The sequence below is a fragment of the Callorhinus ursinus genome, unplaced genomic scaffold, assembly GCF_003265705.2.
Source record: "Callorhinus ursinus isolate GAN/ISIS: 27379988/994484 unplaced genomic scaffold, GSC_fseal_2.0 scaffold45, whole genome shotgun sequence".
Taxonomy (NCBI): Eukaryota; Metazoa; Chordata; class Mammalia; order Carnivora; family Otariidae; genus Callorhinus; species Callorhinus ursinus.
The window spans coordinates 5,176,261-5,198,176 of record NW_027397107.1 but is presented as its reverse complement, the minus strand read 5'-3'; the positions used below and the strand labels follow the sequence as shown (position 1 = coordinate 5,198,176).

The 21,916-nt window shown below is 50.2% G+C and overlaps 1 protein-coding gene across 1 annotated transcript in view; it reads right to left on the bottom strand.

Annotated features, from left to right (window-relative positions):
• Positions 1-21,916, bottom strand: part of CRTC3 (CREB regulated transcription coactivator 3) — a 96,575-nt gene that overhangs the window by 10,025 nt on the left and 64,634 nt on the right. The window contains exons 5-12 of the mRNA XM_073882125.1: positions 21,338-21,399; positions 19,660-19,722; positions 17,521-17,621; positions 11,593-11,628; positions 9,832-9,917; positions 8,119-8,168; positions 2,990-3,207; positions 132-430 (exon numbers count right to left, since the gene is read on the bottom strand). Of these exons, the coding sequence (XP_073738226.1) occupies positions 132-430; positions 2,990-3,207; positions 8,119-8,168; positions 9,832-9,917; positions 11,593-11,628; positions 17,521-17,621; positions 19,660-19,722; positions 21,338-21,399 (915 nt within the window). The remainder of the gene's footprint in view (positions 1-131; positions 431-2,989; positions 3,208-8,118; positions 8,169-9,831; positions 9,918-11,592; positions 11,629-17,520; positions 17,622-19,659; positions 19,723-21,337; positions 21,400-21,916) is intronic.

Genomic DNA, 21,916 nt, shown 5'->3' with positions numbered 1-21,916 from the left:
TAGGGGCTTCCTGAGCTAGTCCCACTTGCTCCCTCCGGTCTCACGGGAGACCTCGGGGACTACACCAGCTGAGGGGGGCCCAATCCAGGCCCCACACGCCTCCCCCCGTTGGGCTGTGGGTTTGCTCTCACCTGCGCCGCAGGATAGGGGTTCAGAGGGCTGGTGGCCGAGAGCTGTCTGCTGAAACCCTGCTGCGCTTCAGGGCCGGGAGAGAGCGTGAGCGGGCTGACGGGAGGCTGCCTCCGCCGGGAGGGGCCGCTCAGGGCTGTGGTGGAGAGAGACGGGTTGCTGAGGGAGAAGAGCCGGAGGGAAGGGTGAAGAGCAGAGGCGCTGGGGGCGGACGTCTGCGGGTGGCTGTTCAGGGAGGAGGAGAGTGCGCTCTTATTGAGCGTGGCCTGGATGGAGGGGTTGCTCCGAGAACCCTGCAGACCTACAAGACAACAAGCGCACAAGTTACTTGCCATGACTGCAGGCCAAGTCTTTCCTTTTCCAAAGTCTAAAGAAGACCTAACTTCCTCCCATCCGTATCTGACAATGATTCTGTGTGAAGGGGCAGCTCCCGGGCGGCTCTCCTACTGCGCACGTATCAGAGGTACCCGCGGCGGGGAAGAGACGCGTGCACACTGAGGATGACCGTGAGTCTGACCCATGAGGACACGTGTACACAGCCGCTGGGTGGCAGGGCTAGGTGAACAGAGGCCAGGGCTCAGCCCCCACCCAGCGAAAAGACCCCAGGGCTGTACACACATTCTGTTTAGAGCCCCCGAATGCCTCTGTCCCAGGTACCCTGCCCGGACCCTCTGCTGCCTTCTGAGAGTTACGGCTCTGGGGCGCCGCCTCGGGGCACCCTGAAAATACCCTGAACGCCCCAGTCATAGGAAGGGACCCCCTCCCACGTCTCCTGCTTTCTCCCTGCTTTTCTGGCTCCTGAGAATTATTCATCACAGTCTATGCCAATTCACGGAAAATGAAGTTTCTGCTGGGGCTCTGTCTTCTTTGTGGGGAGGGGTTGTGAATTTTAGCGTGAGCTGGAGAGTTTGGGAAACTTTCCATGACACAGCCTGCTCCGTGAGGCCAGGGACCGTGTCCTGTGTCCTGCCGGAGCCTTGGCACGAGGCCTGGCACAGAGTGGCTTCGCTCTGTGACTTCATGATGCTTCTGTGTATCTCAGAAGGCAATGCCTGTGTTTCACAGTTCAGCCCGTCATCCTGGTACCAGCAGCCGGGGTGCGTACAACTGTGTGTTCTTTCATGTTCATAAAAAACTAGGTGTTCGATAAAAGTTACTACAATGGAGCAAGGACAAAATAAAGCATTTTTTGCTGGCAAATGATTTTTCTAAACACAGGAATGATGTGTCTGATAAAACCCTATGCAGCTGTCCCACAGTACAACTCTCCATGGATCCGGCCAGCTTGAGTCACAGTCAGAGCTAAACATGTGAGCTTCAGTTAAGAAGCAAAGCCATGGGGCGCCCGGGTGGCTCAGTCGTTAAGTGTCTGCCTTCGGCTCAGGTCATGGTCCCAGGGTCCTGGGATCGAGTCCCACATCGGGCTTCCTGCTCCGCGGGAAGCCTGCTTCTCCCTCTCCCACTCCCCCTGCTTGTGTCCCTTTCTTGCTGTGTCTCTCTCTGTCAAATAAATAAATAAAATCTTAAAAAAAAAAAAAAAGCAAGCAAGCAAGCCACTCATTCAGAAGGAAAGCTCAAAGATGTCTGTACAACTTTGTATACCATGCATTTTAAGGAATGCCTAGAAACTATAAAGCCTTGATACTAGTTCTGGACAAAATGATGCTTTTTTGAGGAAAATACACAGCGATAAACATAGGATTTTCAGCTGAAGCGAAGTGGCGAAGGCCACCCTGGAGAATGGTGGCTTCCCCAAGACCCCAGGGAGCTAAGTGTTGATGCTGTGTTACTTATGTGATCTCGGATGTCCCTGTTCATACAGAATTTACCAGGACACTTGGTAGTGCAGCAGGATAATAAAATGACCTAAGTGAGTAAGTAGAGGTTATCTCTAAAATCAATTCTTCAAACCTAAAATTATGTGGGACAATGGCAGTGCCACTGCAAGCTTTAGAGAACCTTCCAGATGACAGCTGTAAAGGGGACTTCTCTCCTGTGAGTGGTGGATTCTGATTTGTGTGGACAAGTCCTGTTGAACCCAGAGTGGAAACCAGCAGGCATGTCCCCCTCTGATGGACCATCACTGGCAACCCCTTCCCAAGGAAATGGTCTACACCACAGCTCTTTGAACTGGGACAGCCGGGGGCTGGACCGCAGCACTGGGAGTAAGAGATCAACGCCTGCCTCAGACATCTGCAAGAACGTCTGTCGAGACACAAGTAAACTCAGTCGTGTTTCAACATGGGGTCTGAGCTGCGGGCGCTCAAACTCGGTACAGTAACACCCAAGTCACATGGGCCGCAATTTCATACAGCCACATGCTGACTCTTAAGCCCTTCTGAAAATCTGAACCAGTGATTTTAAACTGTGGTAGATTTCTATTTAATATACGTATCTATGGAGTATAAAATGTTTTCATCACATCTAGTATAAATGTTCTAAAATTCAAAATATTCTCTTCTGAAATCCAATGGGAAAGCAGAGGGATCCAGAGAGAGAGCTGCAGTGATAAACCATCATCCCATGCTGGTAAGAGCCACTAACATTGTTCAGTGAACACAGAATGGAATGGACGCTTTCTTCTTGACTCTCGCATCTTCCTCTCCAAGTCCCAGGACGCCTGGGCTGGTGAAGACAATGAAGAAGGAGGTCTAGCAGAGCGTCCCAGAGCTCACGGAATCCAGCAGAAACAGACCACCAAAGTGAAATGTCAGCAGGGTCAAGGGCTCTAAGAATAGGTACATAGCTATCTCTAACTCAGAGGCCACCATTCTCATTCAGTGATTCACTGGGGACCACCTATGAGTAAGCCACCAGGGTGCGTACGTGGGCACGTTCTCACAGAGTGGGGGACACTTACCAGAAGAGCTTCTTATGCCCAGGTGAGTCATAGCAGCTGGCAGGTTGCCCACACTATTCCCCACACTCATACTACCAAAGACATGGTCACTGGTGTCCAGTGAGGTTGGCACGGGTGCAGAGTAGTGGAGGTTGGTTAGATCTGGCAATGACCCCCCGGTGTTCAGGGTCCCCAGAAAGGGTGAGAGGCCTATGTTTTGACCGTTGTGGGGAAAACCACTGAAAAAAAGAGAGAGAAGTGTTACTTTCTAAAGTGCATTTGGTTGCTGGGGAATAGAACAGACTTGTCAAAGAAAGGCCGTGGGTATCAAACATCCAAGTCCTTATGTAGGCTTGGACTCTCCCTCGTTCTGAGACCTTGCATCCTCGGCTTACCCTCTCTGAAGGGCAACTGCCTTACCTGTTAAATCAGACTAAGGACGTCAGCTGTGCCTACTTTGCAGAAATATCTTCCGAGACCAGATCAGACTATGGGTGTAAAGTTCTCTGAAAATTATAAAGCCCTACATACAACGTGAGGCACTGCTTTATATTTGTACGCTTCTTTTTGCTAGACTTTAAAAAGTATCTCTCCCCCCCACACACACACACAAAAGTCTCTCTGCATCAAGCAGATACTTCCAAGATATACCTGGTTACAGTTTTCGTCAATTTTAAAGTGAGAAAGAGATGTTAGCATTCACTTATCCGCTGTGTGCCAGGCACTGGCCTGAGTGCTGGCGGTACAAAGACCAAGGAGCCAGGCATGTGGGTTCACGGTCAGGCCCACCCCTGACATCTGCAGGCCTGGAGGAAGAGTGTGCACGGAGGCCCACATACCATCTGTTTAAACTTCTAAAAGTTATGAATCAAATGAACAAACCCTTAAATAAACTATGTTCTATGTTTCTGCCCTGACAAATTATACCTCCGTAAGAGCCTGGAAGGCCAGACTGAAATGAAGAATCCTCCGGCTCCTGGACGTTCTGCACGGGGACACAGGGGAGGTGGCCATGGTCCTCAGCCCGCCCACCGTCTCGTCCCACCTCAGCCTGCTCCTCACCACAGGGCCCCCGTGCAGCTATCCCAGCCTATAGGCCAAGCCCTGGCCACAGTCCACATCCCCCCGGCCCGGTGCCCCTCAGGCAGATGGTGTGGTCCCCAGTGGCCCCTTGGACTCCAGACTCCACGGGAGCAGGGTCTCTAAAGTGTGGGGCTCTGGGAGGAGCCGCCTAGCTCAGGTCTTAGGGCACTGCTCTTGGAGTTCATGGGCAAGTAGGAGAGACAGAGAGGTGGGAAAGCAAGCACTTGCAATGTGGAAGGAAGCATGCGGGGCCAGGGCCGATGGGGGTGGGATGACCATGAGGGACAAGAGATGCGGGAGTTGTCAGTGTCAGGCTGGGCTGGGAAAGTAACAGTTTACCAAGCACCTGAGAGGGGGGCTCACGCTTCAGGGAAGCAGCCGGGCGTGGCCAGGGCGTCGGGGCAGAGCCAGGAAGGGGTGGGGAGCAGGAGATGAGATTAGAAGGGGAGTGAAGTCAGCAAGGGTAAGATGATGTGCTGTTCTGAGAGTCCGGATCAGGGACTGGGGGAGGTAGGGAGCCCAGTGTAAGCTGGAGAATGACCCTTCAGAAATGCCACTGTGGACACGGCGTGGAGGACGGCGTAACGGAGCAGGGAGTGAGGCAGCGAGGGGCCAGGCCTGACCCAGGGAGAGAGCAGTGAGGGGAGGGTAACGGATTCCGCCGAGGATGCTGCCGTCCACACAGCACCTCCCAGGGACCAGCTGCGGGCATCAGGGCCTCAAGAGGCTCGGACAAGGCAGGGAGGCAGCCCCGTGGCACAAGTCTGTAATGCAAGGACAGAGCCTGGCGGCGTGAGGTGTGGAGGAGCTAACCAGCGGGCTGGGAGGCTCCCTGGGCTGAGTTCGAAGACCCAGAGGGTCTAGGTGGGAAAACCACTTCAGGCAGAGCTCATGGCACGGGCAAAGCAGGGAAGTGTGAAACCGCACAGCATGCTCGAGGAATTTAGATAGGACAGGAAATACGGCAGGAAGGTCAAGTTCAGGAGAGGCGGTGGTGAGGGGGCTGGTCCTGGGCAGGTAGGCAGAGAGCACACGAGGCTCGGACTGACAAGGAGCCGGGGGAAGGCTGGAAGCAGGAAAAGACACAACACTTCTGAGGACCATGTGGCTAACGGATGGGGGAGGTTAGGAAAGGCCCAGGGGGCAGAGCCTGGGGGCACAGAGGTGAGTGGGGGCTTCTGCTGCTCAGGAGTCCGAGGAGACACAGGAGAGCATGGGGATGGAGTCGAGAGACGCTGAAGGCACTACTGGAGAGGGCCTCCTGATCTTCCGGCATGGGGACACTGGCCTAGGGACACCGAGGTGTGTAGGCAGACTGGGGCCGCGGGCGGGTGCTATGGGGATAACGCATTCTGTCTTAGACACTGAGTTTCCACAGGACAGGAGGACGCGTAACAGGGATGTCTCTTGAGGACAGGTCCCTTGGAACAGTGTGGGTGGAGGCCAGGCCACAGTGGGGCGCGGAGTGGACAAGCAGTAAGGGAAGAAGACTCAAGAGCAAATACTCTTTCGAAAGTGTGGCTAAGAAATTCTGGAAACGAGCAGGAAGGAAGTAATTAAAAGGGAATGCAGGGCTACGGAAGGACTTTTTCTGTGCCAACTCCTCAATAAGTACATTTAAACGCCGAGAGAAAACCTAGTAGAGCAGGCGAGGCTGAACACCCGGGAGCGGGGGGTTGGGGGGGGAGAGGCCTCCGAAAGGCCAGTGCGGACAAGGGCCAGGGAGTGAGTCGGGCGGTCAGCCTTGGCCAGGAGGACACCTGTGTCTCCGAGACTAGGAAGACACACTGGCGAGGGGAATCCGGAGCAGGAGGGAAGCTGAGCCTGCCTCCCTGGTGGCCCCCCTTTTCCTGGTACAGGTAGGGGGGCTGGCAGAACTGTGCAGGCTTGGGGGGACATGGGGAAGAAGGGAAGGGGTCCAATCTGACGGAGGAGGAAGAAAGATTCTGGTGGTAGAAAAACCGAATGTGATACCCTGTCTTTCCAAGTGGCTGGATGTAGGAGATCGGTTATAGGGTTAAAGGTCAAGGACTAGAGAAATGACCTTGAGAAGCCAGAGCTGCTCAGCCTGACAGCGGACAGGCTCTCTGACTGATGGGTGGCAGACGGGAATGAAGGCAGGGGGAGGAAGCGGGGAAGGCAGGGTCCACCGGCACGGAGCAAGGATGGACAAAGTCCCTGGGGCCGGTGCGAACCAGGTCATCGGTGACATTCAAAACAGTTTTCTCTCCGGACGAGAGAAACACAAATCGTAACTTTCCAAATATACCTACAACCCGCCGGAGTCCTCCCTTGAATCTGATAGGAGATAGGTAGTGCTATATCCCGGGTTCAAAACCCTCTGATGACATCCGACTTACTTCACGTCCAGAGCAAGTGGCAAGGGCCTCCTTACTGTCCAGGCACCCCTGGCTCGCAGTCTCTACCCTTGCTGTCCCCCTGCCTGGAGCCCCTGCCCCCTTCACTTCCTCCCAGGTTCTGGGCACACAGCATCTTATCAAGAGAGGGCTTGCCTCTGTTACCGTGCTTTCTTTCTCTTCATGGTGCTTACCAACACATGACATGTTTGCCTAACTGCTGCTGCCTATCTCTCTCCGCTAGAGCATCAGCTCCTGGGAAGCAGGGATCTGACCTGCTTTGTTTACGGCTCTACCCCAGCACCTGGAATTAGGGGTCAAGAAGTACCTGAACGAATACGAGTCACTGAATGGAACTCTCCCTCTAACCTAAGAGCAAGAAAACAACACTCGGTATCTGAGAAACACCTGCTTTAAAGCTCTGGTCGGGCAGGACGGGTGGCCAAATATTGTGGCCCCGTTCCGGAACGCAGGCCTTCAGAGCACTGATCACTCAACTGTCAGGGTTCTCGAGGAGAATCTTAGCCCTCTCTGTGGGGACGCCCCGCACCCCGAGGTGTGCGGTCTTCTGTCCAGCTAAGCGTCCCGGCGGGCCTTTGGACTTTTTGAAGAGAAGGTCAATCCTCAGCTCAGCTCAGTGGACTCTTCATCGCAGGAGTTTATGTTTAGCCAAAAAAAGAAAAGTAGGGAACGCCCTGAATGAACCGCTGTCAAAGACTCATGGAACGCTTTGCTGGGCAAATAATATTTAAGGACGGCCTGAAGGAGATTTATTGCATCCACAGACTTCTGAAGTGTGTGCTCGTCCTCAGAGAGATCGTGCAAGGGTCCCATTTTCAAACCACATTATTCTGGCCCCGGAAGGAGTTGCTGCTTCGGAGCTGGTTTCAGTTCAAGAGGTGGCAGAGCCCTGAGCACACCGTGGTAACCGGCCTCGGGCACACAGTTCCCTCGGGTCCCCAGGGGTCCGTCCTGTCCAAAGAAAGTTCTTCCAGGCAGCCATGGCCCAGGAGCAGCAGCTCCTCCCCGGCGAGCACTGCTGTGCACCCCAAAACCCATGCCCCGGGGCAGACGTGGGTGCTGCATTAGCTCTCAGCTCCCCCCACCCGTCCTTCGTCCTAATCTCCTCACACGCTTCCTCATCCATGTGGCTACCATGCCTATCTTTGCAAGCTGTCTGCAACTGCAATCTTCCAGGGAGTAGAGCTGAACGCTACGAAATACGCTGAGTAGTGGCTTCGTAAGCACTTTCTATACTTGCAAACTTTCCTTTACTCACCTTCCGTTGATTTTTAAGAACGGCGGTAAAATACACCTGATGGGAAGTTTATCACGTGTCCGTGAACGGTTTTGGTGGCATGCAGCATGTTCACAGACACGCTGTCAATCGGCCACGGGCGCGAGGCTGGCGGCTTCTCTGGGCGCCCCTGCTTCCAGGGCCCGGCTGTGTGTTCACCGATGCCCGGCCATGCTATGCTCTAGTGTATTTATGGCCATTTTACTTGCTGGCGCCCTTATGTAACTTAATTACTTTAAACAAATGAAAAATGAGTACCAAAGGGAGCTGTTGTTTTGTGAACGTCTGGATGACTTCCAAGTTACACATAACAAGTGAAGTTTCTCAGAGTTTTGGGACAAAGTCATAAGACTTTCCTTCAGGAAAACCTTTGGGAAAGTCTCTGAGCCTCGAACAGGAAGAACATTACTTACTTGCCGCCTCCAACATCACAGGATCGAGGGCGCCCTGACAGGGACTGAATCTGGGGAGAGACACAGAAACCCGGCCTTACTCACTGCAAAGTCAAATTCAAGTTTTTTAAAAGTATCTTTGTGTCTTGCGGCTCCAGTCGGCGCAAGCGAGAGCATCTGCACACAACAGCTACTTCAATTCGGACTAGACTTTTCCTGGCACAAGGGAGGCATGACCTTCGTGAGTTTTCTTAATTTTTGCCTTGTTAATTTATCTTCTAGGTGAACATTATTTCCCTCAAAAAGGCCAATGTTTTATAGAGAGAGTTTCTAAATAAGCATTACTTTTCCAATTGGCCTCAGAGGAAAAGAAGAAAACAGAAAAACAAAACAGGGTGAAGAAGAAGGAAATTAATGTCAGAAGGAAACACGTATTTCAACTAGAACATAAGCTTCAGCAGGGCAGGGTTTTTTATGTTGTTCATTGTACTATCCCTGCAGCTAGAGCACCTGGTGCCGGGGACCCGATAAATAGATGCTGGGGAAAATGAATGTACCACTGACTCAACTCTTCTCCCAGAAACGATTTATGGAGTGCTGCAAATCCCTAAGAAGTAGGGTGAACACCTCCTTCCGGAGAGAGCAGTCCCTGGCACCTGGGAAAGAGTGGGTGCCGCTGCCCTTCCCGCTGGAGAAGATAGGGCCGTCCTCCAATAAAAGCCTCCAAAACCACCTGTGCCTCCCACGGCCACAAGGACAGTGTGGCTGTTTCTCCTCTGTTTGGTATGTTAATTTCTTTTAAGTTTATTTAAGTCATCTCTACACCCGACGTGGGGCTCAAACTCGTGACCCCGAGATCAAGAGTCTCGAGTACTCTTCCGACTGAGCCAGCCAGACGCCCCGAAGTACGTGCATTTAAAATTATATCTCCCCCTCCCCTCCCAAAAAGACAAAAAACATCATATACATCTTGCTTTTACCAAAAAAAAAAAAAAAAAAAAAAAAAAGGTCCTTTCAAGCCCATCCTTAAGGCTAATGATGACTTTGATAGATCTGGCAGAAGAAACTGGAATCTGACCATGAGGCAGCACAAACAGTTGCAACAGAGCATCACTAACGCTGGAACAGATGACCTGTTTTCTTTCAAAGGAAACACAGCTTCCCTATGGGAAGAAAGGCCAAGTCAAGTACCATGGGGCCATGCTCCTTCCACAGTGGGTGAGGTTCACAGACAGCTGTGGTGGTGGTCAGCTGTACATGCAAATACTCAAGAGCCTCAGAGAAATCATAGAACAGATGATTGACTTACTGACTCCCTGAGGACTCAGGTCAAATACCCTTCATCAAAGAAACGGATATCTGGTAAACCAGCAATTCCGCACAGAAGCTGGTGACGGGGAGAAGGTTTGGCTCTAAAACAGAAAAATCTGCCTATGACTGGTCACAGGCCTCAGAGCTTTTAAGAACATGAATGAGGAGTCAAGGACGGATAGGTTCTTCTGCATGAGTAAATTCACACGAAAATTGTAAGTCAAGAGATCACTGTACTAATTCATCAAAAAAATTGTGGTCAGTTTCATTTAAACCATCATTCCCTAATATATTCTTTCATCTCTGTCCCCTGACATCCTCACTTCCTTTTTTCTCAATTCTTCTTATTTCTCCCACTGCAAGATTTTACAATGATCTCACAAGTGTAAATATTCAAATAACAAACACAGACTGCTCCCCTACCTCCTTGGTCTCCCACAGTTGTTTTGGCAGTGGCTTGGGAACGTTTAACAGATTCTCTTCTTTCAGCGGGCCCGGGAAAGATAGCACTAAAGGGGGGGGGAGAAAACGCATATTCACTGCATTTAGAAGGCAGCCATCCCACCCTTGGCCAAATTATCTTTGCAAAAAAAATGACTGATATGATACATATGCATTGACCGTGTACTAGAGAAGGGGCTGTGAGCATGTCTGTGGGGACCCCATAGAGGAGTGACACATGGATGCAGCCCAGGACTGCAAGGGGCAGCGAGAACCCAAGGGTGCAGGGCTGCTGTGGTGTAGACAGGGAAGAGTCGGTGCGGGCCTCTGCAGCTGGGCGGGGGCGAAGGCCTTTGGAGGCCCAGGAAGAGGGCATTCCTGAGATGGAGAGAGAAGAAAAAAAGGCCTAGAAGCGAGGAAACGGTGGGCAACTATGGAGTCGAGCCGCTCTTCTCAGTGGAGCTTGGCCCAAGTAAAGGACAGGCAGGAGATCAGGTTTAGAAGGTTGAGGCCAGATCGGCGGGCCCCGCAAGCTTGGCAAGGAGAGCATGGAAGCCGATGGGATGGGGAGGGACCACAGTGGCCCAGGAGGGACGAAATGAGGACAGTCAAGAGAAGAGGAACACCACAGGGGAGACAGGGCGGCCGTGAGGCTGCTTGGTGATGGGCTGGGAGCGGGGCGTGGACAGGAACGGAGAACCCAGAGGGCTTAAGGCAGAGGCGCAGGATGGCCAGCTCTGCGCCGAGGGACCATTCCAGGGTTTTCTGCGTTATCGTTCTCAGTCTGGCCAGGAGAAACGGGGATCATGCCATCTGATCTCAGGAAGAGGGTGCATCACGAGAGACACTGGTGACTGCTTGAAACTACAGATGCTGTTAGGTCTTGGTGATGGTCACGGCTGCCCCGTCTTAGCCCCACACAGGGCAGTCCGTGCACCCAAGGATAACAGACCCCGGAAAGAAGTCACTTGAAACAGAGACCAAAGTTGCAGAGCAAATTCTGAGATGCAATGCTCTTTACTCGGTGCCAGGAAGACGGCTGTCATGTCTGCCCGGATATTCTGGGGTGCCCCCACGCTCCCAGGTGTCTCTCTTAATCCTGGTATTCAAGCTCTCTTCTGAAGAGCTTATTTGGCCAAGTCAAATTTGAGGTTATAAAGATTCAAAGAAAGAAAACAGTGCCTGGTGCCGAATGAATAAAAGAACTGTGCCACTCATTTGTCACTGGCTCTCAGTGTCATCTCGGTAGATCTCCAACATCAACTGGCTTTATGAAACTCAGTTATCTCCTACAATTTCTGCAATTTCGTTTTGCAATCAATTTGCCTTTCTCTGGCATTGTTTACTTACGTTTGTCAATCACTGACTTGCAAAACTTTCTAAAGTAGGAAGAGACAGACAGCTGAGAAGGAAAGGGTCTTGGGATAACTAAGGGTCTGAGCGACCGATTCATTCATATTTTCATGTGGTTACAACTTTAGCTTCCCTGCACAACCGTGTGACCACAGGACTGTGGGCACTCGGATGACAGGGAGTCTTTGCGATCCAAGTACACGGCTCCTCTCCTGTGCCCTTGATTGTGGCTAGCCTGGATTTTATACAGCCTCTTAGAAAAGTGAACCGATCAGCTGCCATCGGCACTTGGGGAAGTCCTGAAAACAGGAGTTTCGGGAGCATGAAGGGAGGCTAGAGACACTGCGGTCAGCATCTCACTCAGCGCCGGTAGGTGAAAGCAGTTCATACCTTCCCCATGTACATCGTTCTCACCATCACAGAAACCTGGTGGGAAAGAAAAAAAAAAAAACTTTTATGTGGTGCTTTCAATTTTATCTAAGAATTAGTGACTCTTTCTGATTTGAAATAGAATTGTGAAAATTCCAAGGCAATTTTGGTACACTGATGCTCATTCAAGGTCCATTAGTGTTTCTACTAAAATTAAAATAGGTATGGCCTATTTGAGTCTAAAGTTGGCTCCTTTCTACTTTTCCTTTAAAATGATCTCAGTCTTAATTTTTTTTAACTGCCTCTGTCCTGAAAGAACAATATACGCAGTCTGAGAACCTCTATTCAAATCACAAAATAAAAAAATACAGATTGAAACTCTTGTAAGTTGTGGTGGTGGGGGAGGGCAGGTAACTCCAAAAGTCTACCATGCATGTCTAGAGGGACAGACTACAAGTCCCATATTGTATGTTGTTATATATATCTTGCTTGCAAATAATCAAATTATTTTCTAAAAGAAGTTTATCTGCAGTCTCTGTCAATTCAAATAGCGGGTATGAGAGCTATTCACAAAGTTGTAAACATTTGACTTGGAATAAATTCTGGCTGAATCAAATATATTTAATCCATAAAACATACCCCAGATTACAAAGTATAGTATTTTCCATTGCTCTAAGCTAAAACCCATGAATTATGCCAAGAATGTGATGTGTGACCATCCACCTTGGAGACAATCAAATGCACTAAATGAGTTTTCAGTATAAAATCAGGCCAAAGTTTTAAGTTCTGGGCCTTTAAATATACTTAAGTGCTTGCTTAAAGTTTAGATAAAGTTTCTGGAGATGCTCAGTCTATCGGTTAACCTGATGAGCCTCTACAGCTTCCACACAAGGTCTAATGATCATTCATTCAACATGCATTCGTCAAGTTCCTGCACTGAGGGAGTGCTAGGCGTGGCCAGGTGGTAGAGCGCGGGTGAAAAGTTGGAACGCGGAAGCAAATTCTCTAAAACAGGTAGAAGACAGACGATTTCGGTGGAGCCCAGGGGCAGGGGCAACACTGAAAATCCCCAGGAGCACCAGCAGGTTGATATATTAAGCATACTCATAAAGACAGAACTTCTCTCAGCCCATGGAAGCAGAACCTAAGTTAGTAATTGAAGACTTTATTTTAGTGCACGGAAAGACTTGGGTAAGCCTGTTAAAATGCAGCTTCGTGGGCCCAAGCCTCAAAGACTGATTCAGAGGGTGTGAGAATGGGCCCCGGAATCTGTTTTTAACCATCACCTCTGAGGACTGTCCGCAGACCGTCCTTGGCCTGCTTACTGAGGGACCTGGACAAGGCCAGAGCTTAATCCCGATTTGACACATCCGAAGAAAGCAAGGTGAGGGCTGCCCAGCTGGCTCAGCGGGAAGACCATACAACTTTTGACCTTGGGGTCGTGAGTTCGAGCACCACACTGGATAGAGAGATTACTTTAAAATCTTAAGGGGCGCCTGGGTGGCTCAGTCGGTTAAGCATTCCACTCTTGATCTCAGTTCGGGTCTTGATCTCAGAGTCATGAGTTCAAGCCCCATGCTGGGCTCCACACCCAGCATGGAGCCCACTCAATAAAAATAAATAAAATAAAATTTTCAAACAAACAAAAAACAAAGAAAGCAAGGTGAGCAGAACATCAGAAAATGAGGTGCCGAGAGACAAAAGGTGAAGCTCTACAGTCAGCACTGTCAGGAGGAGGGGAGAGAAACTTCTGATTCATCTCTTGTCTTCCTTGGAGCCCTCATCTTGGGAAGGGGCTGGGAACTTGACCATTCTGACCACGAAACAGTGATTATCCCGTTACAAATAATAAACAGCAACGTGGTATGGTATGTTGCAACATCTGTTCATTATCAAGACCCCAACACCCTCGGCTCCCTCAGTCAGGCCGACCTGGCCCTGAAACACGGGGGCCCAGCTGAGGGCTACCTGACGGAACTGAGTGGCAAGCAGAAACCCCGCCTGCTCTCCCGTTAGTGCCACCGCTCTCCCTCAGACGGGCACAGGAGGAAGCCTTCATGGAGGAAGTGGTACGTGAATTAGGCCCTGAAGGATAATGACGAGGATGGCAATAGTTAAGAGCCAGCATTACGGTTCACGTCCTACGGGCCAGGCTTCACAGCACTGTGAGGCAGTCCGCGTTGTCCTCAGAGCAGCCCCGAGACCGCACCATGCGTGGTCGGGCCTGTGTGCCTCCAGAATGTCCGACGGCTGGAGGGATGCGGACACTGGGCAGTGAGGCGGAAGGGGACGCCCCAGTGCAGAGACGGGAGGAGGAGGAGAGGGAAGGGGAGGCCGAGTGTGTCTGGCAGGAGCAGGAACGGTGTCGGGCTGGAGCATGAGACGAGAGGCACGGCAGAGGGGGCTGCACTGAAGCAGGCTGCCGGTAGCTCGGCAGGACGCAGGAAACAGGACTGACAGGATTACAGCTGAGCTCTGGAGAGAGTGTTCTAGCGGCGGGGGGCGGGACAGATGGAAGGGGAAGGCCCCCAAGGCAGGGAGACGATGTGGGAAACCGGGAGGCTAGTCCAGGCAAGAAGGAAGGAGGGGCCGGGCATGAGGACAGGAAAGAGGCCCTCGGAGGCTCGCTGCGGGGCAGGAGCGCCGGGGCTTGGCTGCTGACGGTGTGAGGGCTGCGGGAATGAGGGTGATCACAGACACCCGGCTCCCGGGTTTAGCGCCCCGGTAAGCAGAGCAAGGGTGGTGGCGCTAACTGCTGTGTGGGCGCCAAGCTAACGCAGAACCGGCGTAGCCACGCCTGGACTTTTATTACGGGGTCACAAAATACTGTAGGATACAACTAGAAATAAAGCGTTAAAACTAAAAAGGGAACGCTTTGTGACTGGACATCTGGAAACAGAGGAAACTCACTCACATCCGTCCCACAGGGCTAAGGGGTGGCCGCGGCCAGGGCTGCATCTGGGTTCCGAGCACCCTGGAGGCCTCCGAGCCGCTGATCGCTGACCTCCCGAGTGCAACACAGACCATGTACCCTCTACCCGCTCCCCTGCCTGACAGATCTAGACTCTTCGCACCGGCTGGATTTGCAGAGCAGGGTCCCTTCACAACAAGCGTCTGGGGCTTCAGCCTCCCCACTTGGGCACTCTTGCCAGCTGGGTGATGCTTTCGGCCCCTCTTCAGATCTGGGATGCCTGTGCCCTCCCCTCTCTGTCCTCTCTGTGCAATCAGGGGTCATTAACAGGCTCACTTCCTTTGGGGTTGTTTGCATTTTAGACCTTCTCCTCAACCATGCGGGTCATAGCGTTTGCCTGCTGACAGGTCACGGAGGTCCAAGACCTGCCTCTTCCCCAGGGGAGGAGCTTGGGGCTATGGTTCCCAAAGCTGGTACAACTCATTATCTATCTACAGCTGTGGGTGCAGAGAAGACAATTCTCCCACACTCTTCGGTCCTGAGCTCTAGACTGTTCCCGGAAAGGACAGGGACCACCCCAGCCCCCACCTCCATGACCACATGGGAACGGAGGGCTGTTAGGGGACAGCTCTGGGCTATGGGACACAGCCAGGGCCACAGGGAGCCCTTACGCTTGCCCGGCAGTGTGCATGTGAAATGGCAAACTACACCTGTCGCCAGGGAAATCTGGTCATCGCTTCTCTTCATAGATTCTGGATAATGAAATGAGAAGAAACTAAAAACCTTGTCTGGTTGTATAAGCTTATTCCTGTCATTTACATCGACCACTTACCACTGACACCTAATTGTCATGCAACTCAATAACCATTGTGAAAATTACGAAGCATGAACAGACTAATGGCTTTATTCTCTGAGGACACAAACTCCTGCTCGTGGACGTACCAGTTTATTACTCATGTGGTTAAGTAAGAGCAGATGCTCTCTTATCATCAGCTTGCAAACAAACAAACAAACAGATAGTGGGAACACAGAGGCTGCATCATTCTGCTCAGGAAGGATTCCCAGGGAAAGAGCAATTACCATTACTTCTGCTAGAGCCCGAATCCTGGGCTTCAATTGTATTTTCCCATTGCTTTTTAAATCTTTACTTTATTTGGTTGGTTCTATAATAAATACCTTTTTGCAAAGTTAGCTGGTATTTTTAAAATCCAAAAGGAAAGAAAATGAAAAACTTTTAATGAATTACAGGGGGAAAATACACGAAACTATTTAAAATAGCTCCCACCAACAAATATAATTCTCCAGAAATAATCCCCATCCTTGGAGACTTGAATAATATTTTAAACACACTGGCTTTCCCACGTAAACACATCCATATTTGGCCGTGTTTCTGAGCTCTGCTGTACTTGCACGGCAAGTGTGCACGAGCAGGCCCACGGCTCGGACGCTGGAGCTGGGGGGCCCGCCCACCCCCCCGCACCCGTCAGACGCTGCGGACCCACGACCTCCAGCCGCTGACTTGACAAGGAGTGACCACCTCGATTCTCAAGTCAACCCAGGAATTCTCCTCCCGGATTTCTTTCTTGCTCTGTCTGCCAGGAGCAACACTGACATAGTTCTGCCTGATTCCTCCTCATGCACCCCTTCCGACATCTCTCCTCTCTCCCCTCAAAGGCTACAGGGCTCCTGGCATAAATACTGCACCCAGTTAATCCCTTTCTGCGCTTTTTCTCTCTGCATGCAGGCCTGAAAGGCTCTTTATTTAAATCACCTATGGTTGCCTTCTGCGATCCAGGCTTCTGGCTCTTTCTGCAGAAGCATAAACTTTGCAGATAGGACAAGAGAAACGAAGCAATGGAAGAGGCAGAGAGGCAGCTCTGTATCCAGGGCTCCAGGGTCAAACCCCATCCACCTGGTTCCCTCCCCATCCAGGGGGACCAGGATGTCGTTGTACTTACTGGCACCCCCAGTGATCACAGTCTCTGCCTTTCTGGCCTTTGTTTATATGCTCCTGTATCTGCCTCTCCTGGAGCTAAACTAGCACCTCTCCCCAAAGACCCCACTCCTCTAAGCAGTGAGCAGTAGGCTCCCTGTCCAGTTCCCACATTGTGCCAGCTTGACGCTCCCATTCCCATGGGGGGAAACATGGCTAGATGGCCCAGACCGACTCTCGTAGATCTCACACTTGAAAAGTAAGGGAATGTTTAGGCAAAGGCGGTCATCTATGAATTACATCAAGGGAACAGATACAGCAACAGTTATTACTAAATCCCGCCCCTACTATGTGCAAGGAAATAAGACCTTGAACGTTCTCCGAACAGAGACTATTTCGGGTTCAAATGGTCTGAAAAATAAAGACAACGAGAAAGCCTGGATTATCTTGACCAAGAGTTACTTATTCCAGGTTTAAGACCAAACACCTAGCCCTGTTTGTGGACAAGAGTCAATCTGCATATGAAACGGGTAATTCAAGACCATTGTTCCTACTAGATTATCACCCCCAGGAGGAAAGGCAGGCGTGGAGTGCGTCTTAGCGAGCCAGGTTCGGTTCCTGGCAGGTGAGATGTCAGCACCTAGCGTGTGTTCTAGCAAGGGCTCTGTGCCTGCAAGCCACTGGGTAATTTCTCCATCACTGAGGGTTCCTCTGTGCCGGGCACCGTGCTGGCGGTAAGACCATTAAGATGCTGACTTTTCAAGAAATCCCCACTGAGCAGGGGGAGAGAAGACAGTCGAGTGGCACAGGTGCCAAGATAGGCCTGAGCCCGGAGGAACTCTGGCATGTGACAAGGACACGGGTAGTTCCGGGCTGGCAAAGGGAGGAAAGGTCAAGGATGGCCCCACGGAAGTGACAACAAAGCCATGAGTGTTGGTCAGGTAGGCTGGGGTAGATCAGAGAGGAAGAGACAGGGAAAGGAAGACGCATCAAGAGTGGTTCACGTGGCCAACAGAGGTGACTGAGGGCCAAATCCCGGAGCTCGAGTCATTCCAAACAGAATGAGAAAGCACAGACGCTGTGAGCAGGGGCCTGTGTGTCTTACCCATGTATGGGGCAGGCCAGGCCGACTGGCCCCCTCCTCCATAGGGGTCCTGGGGCTTGGCGCTCAGAGCACTCGTGTGAAGAGCGGAATCAGAATTGGTCCTAAGGGGAGGAGGAGAGAGTCTTACTGAAAATCCATTTTTCCTTAGTAAGAATGCAATATTGTTTGCTGCAAATTACCAAAGGAGAGAAGTCAAGCACCCTTAAGATGAGGAGTCTGAACCTACCTGAAGTCCCTCACATCGGTAACAGCCTCTGAGGATCGCCCACACCCAAAAAGATTTTAATCTGTACCTGTATGGTCTTACACTTTGAGGCTAAGGGCATAATGATCTATTTGAACAATGCAGAGCTTGGATTCACAGCTTCCCCTAAGGAGCTTCCCATTCTCCCCTGCAACCCAGAAGACAGCTGGGACCAGCACGTTCTCTGCACCAGATTCTCTCCATCTAAGAGTAAATCCTCCTGTATGAAGGGTCCCTGACAGCAGTCGTTCAGGGAGCATGCAAGGTCGAGACAACTTTGAAAATAATACTGAACGTTCTTTGCCCTTCCGCTCTCATTCTTCTACGAGCACGGCAGAGTTGCCAGCAGTGAGGCTGTGAGGTCACCGTGGACGGAACGCATAAACAGAGAAGCCAGCTATCTTCAAGAGATTTGTGAAAGGTACAACAATGCCACTCTTCTCAGTAAAGTCTTCTCTGTTTCAGAAAACATAACTGCGCTTCCTAAAAGAAGGTACCTTTTATGCTGACATGTGATGAGTTTATTACTGCTATTTTTTAATTTTTAAATTAACAAGTATCCTTTATAAATCTCTCAATTTCATTTCCAGTATCAATAGATAAATATCAGCCACAGCCATGTACGCAAACACTCTTGGAGGGCCTCGGTGGTTTTTTAAGACTGTAAAGGAGTCCTCAGACAAAAAGTCTGGGAACCCCTGATATACAGCAAATTTCGGAAATTGCCCCAGATGGCTCCAATTTCTGCATAGCCTTAGCTGTAAGGGATGATTATTTACTTTTTCTCATCCAAGGGTCAAACTATCTGCCATAAAAAGAACTTGTGAGAGACTTCAAATTAGCCTAACATGCTTCTCTGTGGTCTGTCCCGGTGACAGCCCCATGGGCACCGCGGCAGTTGCTGGGTTCCGACAAGGGTCGGGGAGCGGGGGAGGGTTCGAAGCCGTGTGAGGCAGCAGGAAGAGCACGGACCCTGGGACGAGAGACCCCCGGGTTTGGATTCCAGCTCCTTTAGAGATGCAAAGAGGTGCAAGAGAGTATCAATCAAATGCAGACAGACAACTGGGAAAATCTGTATATAGCCTGGGTATTGGCTAATATTAAGGAATCGCTGTTAATTTTGTTAAGTGTAATAATGGCATTGTGGTTGTGTTTTCTTTAAAAGAAGTTCTCAGCAACCTTTCCTGTCAGAGACGTTTACAGGTGCAATAGTCTACCTAGCGGGGCTGCGGCGGGGGTTTACGGCAGTACTCAGATGACGACCAAAGCCGAAGCGTGGGCACGGGGCCTTCTAGCAATGCTTTTCTCTTTGGTGTATGTTTTATATTTTGCACTATAAACAGTTTAAAAAAAAAATCCCAGTTCCATCACATGTTAGCTACGTTGCCTTGGACAGGTCATTTAATCTCTTAAAACAGAAAATAATATTCATTCTTGAAGGCTGCTGTCAGGATTGAAAACACTGACCTCCACAGAACACTCACCCCTGGAGTCCAGCCCAGGTCGATCACGACACGAGCTAACGTTGACTGAGTGCTAATGCTTCCCCCGTTTCTTATAAATCTTAGCTGATCCTCACAGCCACCCCTTGGGTGAGAGAGGTATTGTTATCTACCTTTTCCAGATGAGTAAACCGGGGCACAGAGAAGTTATGTAACTTAGTCAAAGTCACACAGTAAGAGCCAGCCCTGTAGTCCCCCCGGGACCCCGTCTAGGTATTCGGTACTATCCGTGCAGACAGTCAATAAACGGCGGGAGATCTAGGCTAAAAAAATACTTCCTATAAACACATGTGACATGAATATCCTCTGGCAACTGGATAATATATAAAGAACATCAGGACAATCAAATTGGTCGTCTTTAAATTTCTTTCTACTAGGAATCAACCCGGGTACCTGTTAAGAGCAGATGTCAGCCTGAATCCAGGGTGCTTTTCTTCTTTCCAAGGATGCTGCTGCCTTTAAAAACCAGAATGACAGAAAAAGTAAAGACATTCAATTCACAGGAGCAAAGGGGAGCCTCGGGCCTGAGTTTGAGAACTGGCTCTTCTACTCACCTGGGCAAAGTCACTTCAAACACTCCATGCCTCGTTCATTTTGCTCAACATCGTTAAAATGAGGTCAGACTGAGTGATCTCTCCGATTCCTATGATTCCTGATTTCCATGATTAAAAACCACCACAAGTCCATGAGAACAGGATTAGCTAGCGAGGCATATATGGAGCTTTGGTTTTGTTTTGTCTTAAAAAGGGCAGACAAGCATCTTTGAAATAGTTCAAAATCTATGACCGACTCCTGTCTAGGGGATACGAGGTCTCAGTCCAGATGTGTAAAAAGTCACTGCTCAGCACACACCCCGAGAGTGTGTGCAGGGGGAGCCCTGACAATCCTGGAGGTGAAAACTGCCTTCCCAGAGACAGCCGTGAGGAGGAACACAACTGGCACAGGTGTCCAGTTCACGAAAATACTTCTCTCACTACTCCCGGTGCTCTGGGCAGCTGCAGACACTTTTTCCTTGGATACAAATTTTCAAAATATCGGTCTGGAGATGTCTTTTTATGACCGAACATACCATATCGTATCTACCCCACGACCTTGGATCCCGGGATTCTTGGGGGCAGCCGAAACCCGCCCGGAGGCAGGAGCCCGCTGTTACTCATCCTCATACGGACTTCCCAGGTCCTGACTACATTATTCACCGTAAGTGCTCGGTCAGGGTTTGCCCAGAGGGTGGATGGAGAGTCAACCTCAACGCAGAGAGCACTTTGAATGTCTCTTTTTTGATACGTACACTTCAATGTCTCCTAAATCTGACTTGGTGATCTGAGAATGATACCACACAAGCAATGGATACACCAGTCTTTGCAGTTAGTTTTAGGTTCTGTCACCCTCTATACTCAAAAATACTCAATTTTGGGGGGCATATATCCTCTGTATACAAAAATACTCAGAGACCCTAAATCAAATCCACTGTGCAAATTACATTTTGAGAAGCTTATTAAATCTTTCACTCCTTCCAGCAGCTAAGACACCCTGAGCGAAGACAGTTATTTTTCCATGTCTCAAATGAAAGAATACCGGGGCGCCTGGGTGGCTCAGTTGGTTAAGCGACTGCCTTCGGCTCAAGTCACGATCCTGGAGTCCTGGGATCGAGTCCCGCATCGGGCTCCCTGCTCAGCGGGGAGTCTGCTTCTCCCTCTGACCCTCTTCCCTCTCGTGCTCTCTCTCTCTCATTCTCTCTCTCTCAAATAAATAAATAAAATCTTTAAAAAATATATTTTAAAAGAATAAAAAAAATAAAAGAATACCAAATCAGGGTATCCTACTGGTAGATGTAGTCCAAGTGTGTTTCCATTTGATTTTAAATATGAAGATCTAGATTTTTAAAGTGATTTTTCATCTTAGACTTCCATATCAGCCTATGAGTCTACCTGAAAGACCTAAGTTTTCTAAGAGAAAACAAGAGTCTATGATTCATATCAGAAATTTCCAAAACCATATTCAAGGTAGATAAGAGAAAGTGAAATCGACAAACAACACGTGCCCACCATAGCTTTTAAAACAGCTTGCTTACCTTGGCCAACTCTCATCCAGGGGCTGTGAGGAGTAATTGGCTCCGAACGTACTACCATCAAAGTGAAATTTTTTAATAAAGGAAAAATAAAATTAATGGAAAGGTGAAGCAGAATGAAGAAGCCAGAACTGTGGAGAGTTAAACACCCGAGTTTCTGGTTCTTATCTCTCTATACACCAACAGCTCTTCCTCCATGCTCTCTCTGATAAACTTCCTCTGGAAAACCTATTCCTCCCACCAGCGCCCTCTTTGTGATTTATGTGGGGGTCTTTTTTTTTTTTTTTTTTGCCTGCATAGCATCTTTTTGTTTTCAAGAACTGCTCCCGCCCTTCACCCCAAACCTGGTGACGACATCCTTCTGCGTGGGCCCCTCTGTCCCGGGGGGATGTACCAGGCTCAGTATTTCCAGTCAAGGTACCTTATACCCCTGGGAACAGTGATCGGCTCAGGGATGGGCTCATGACACAAACAAGCCCAAGAGAGCCTCAGAGGAGGAAAGGGAGTGCCCTCAGCTGGGGTGCTGAGCCTGAGAGTCCTGTAAAGCTCTGCAAGAGAGAGCCTGTCCTTGCGGGAAGTCAA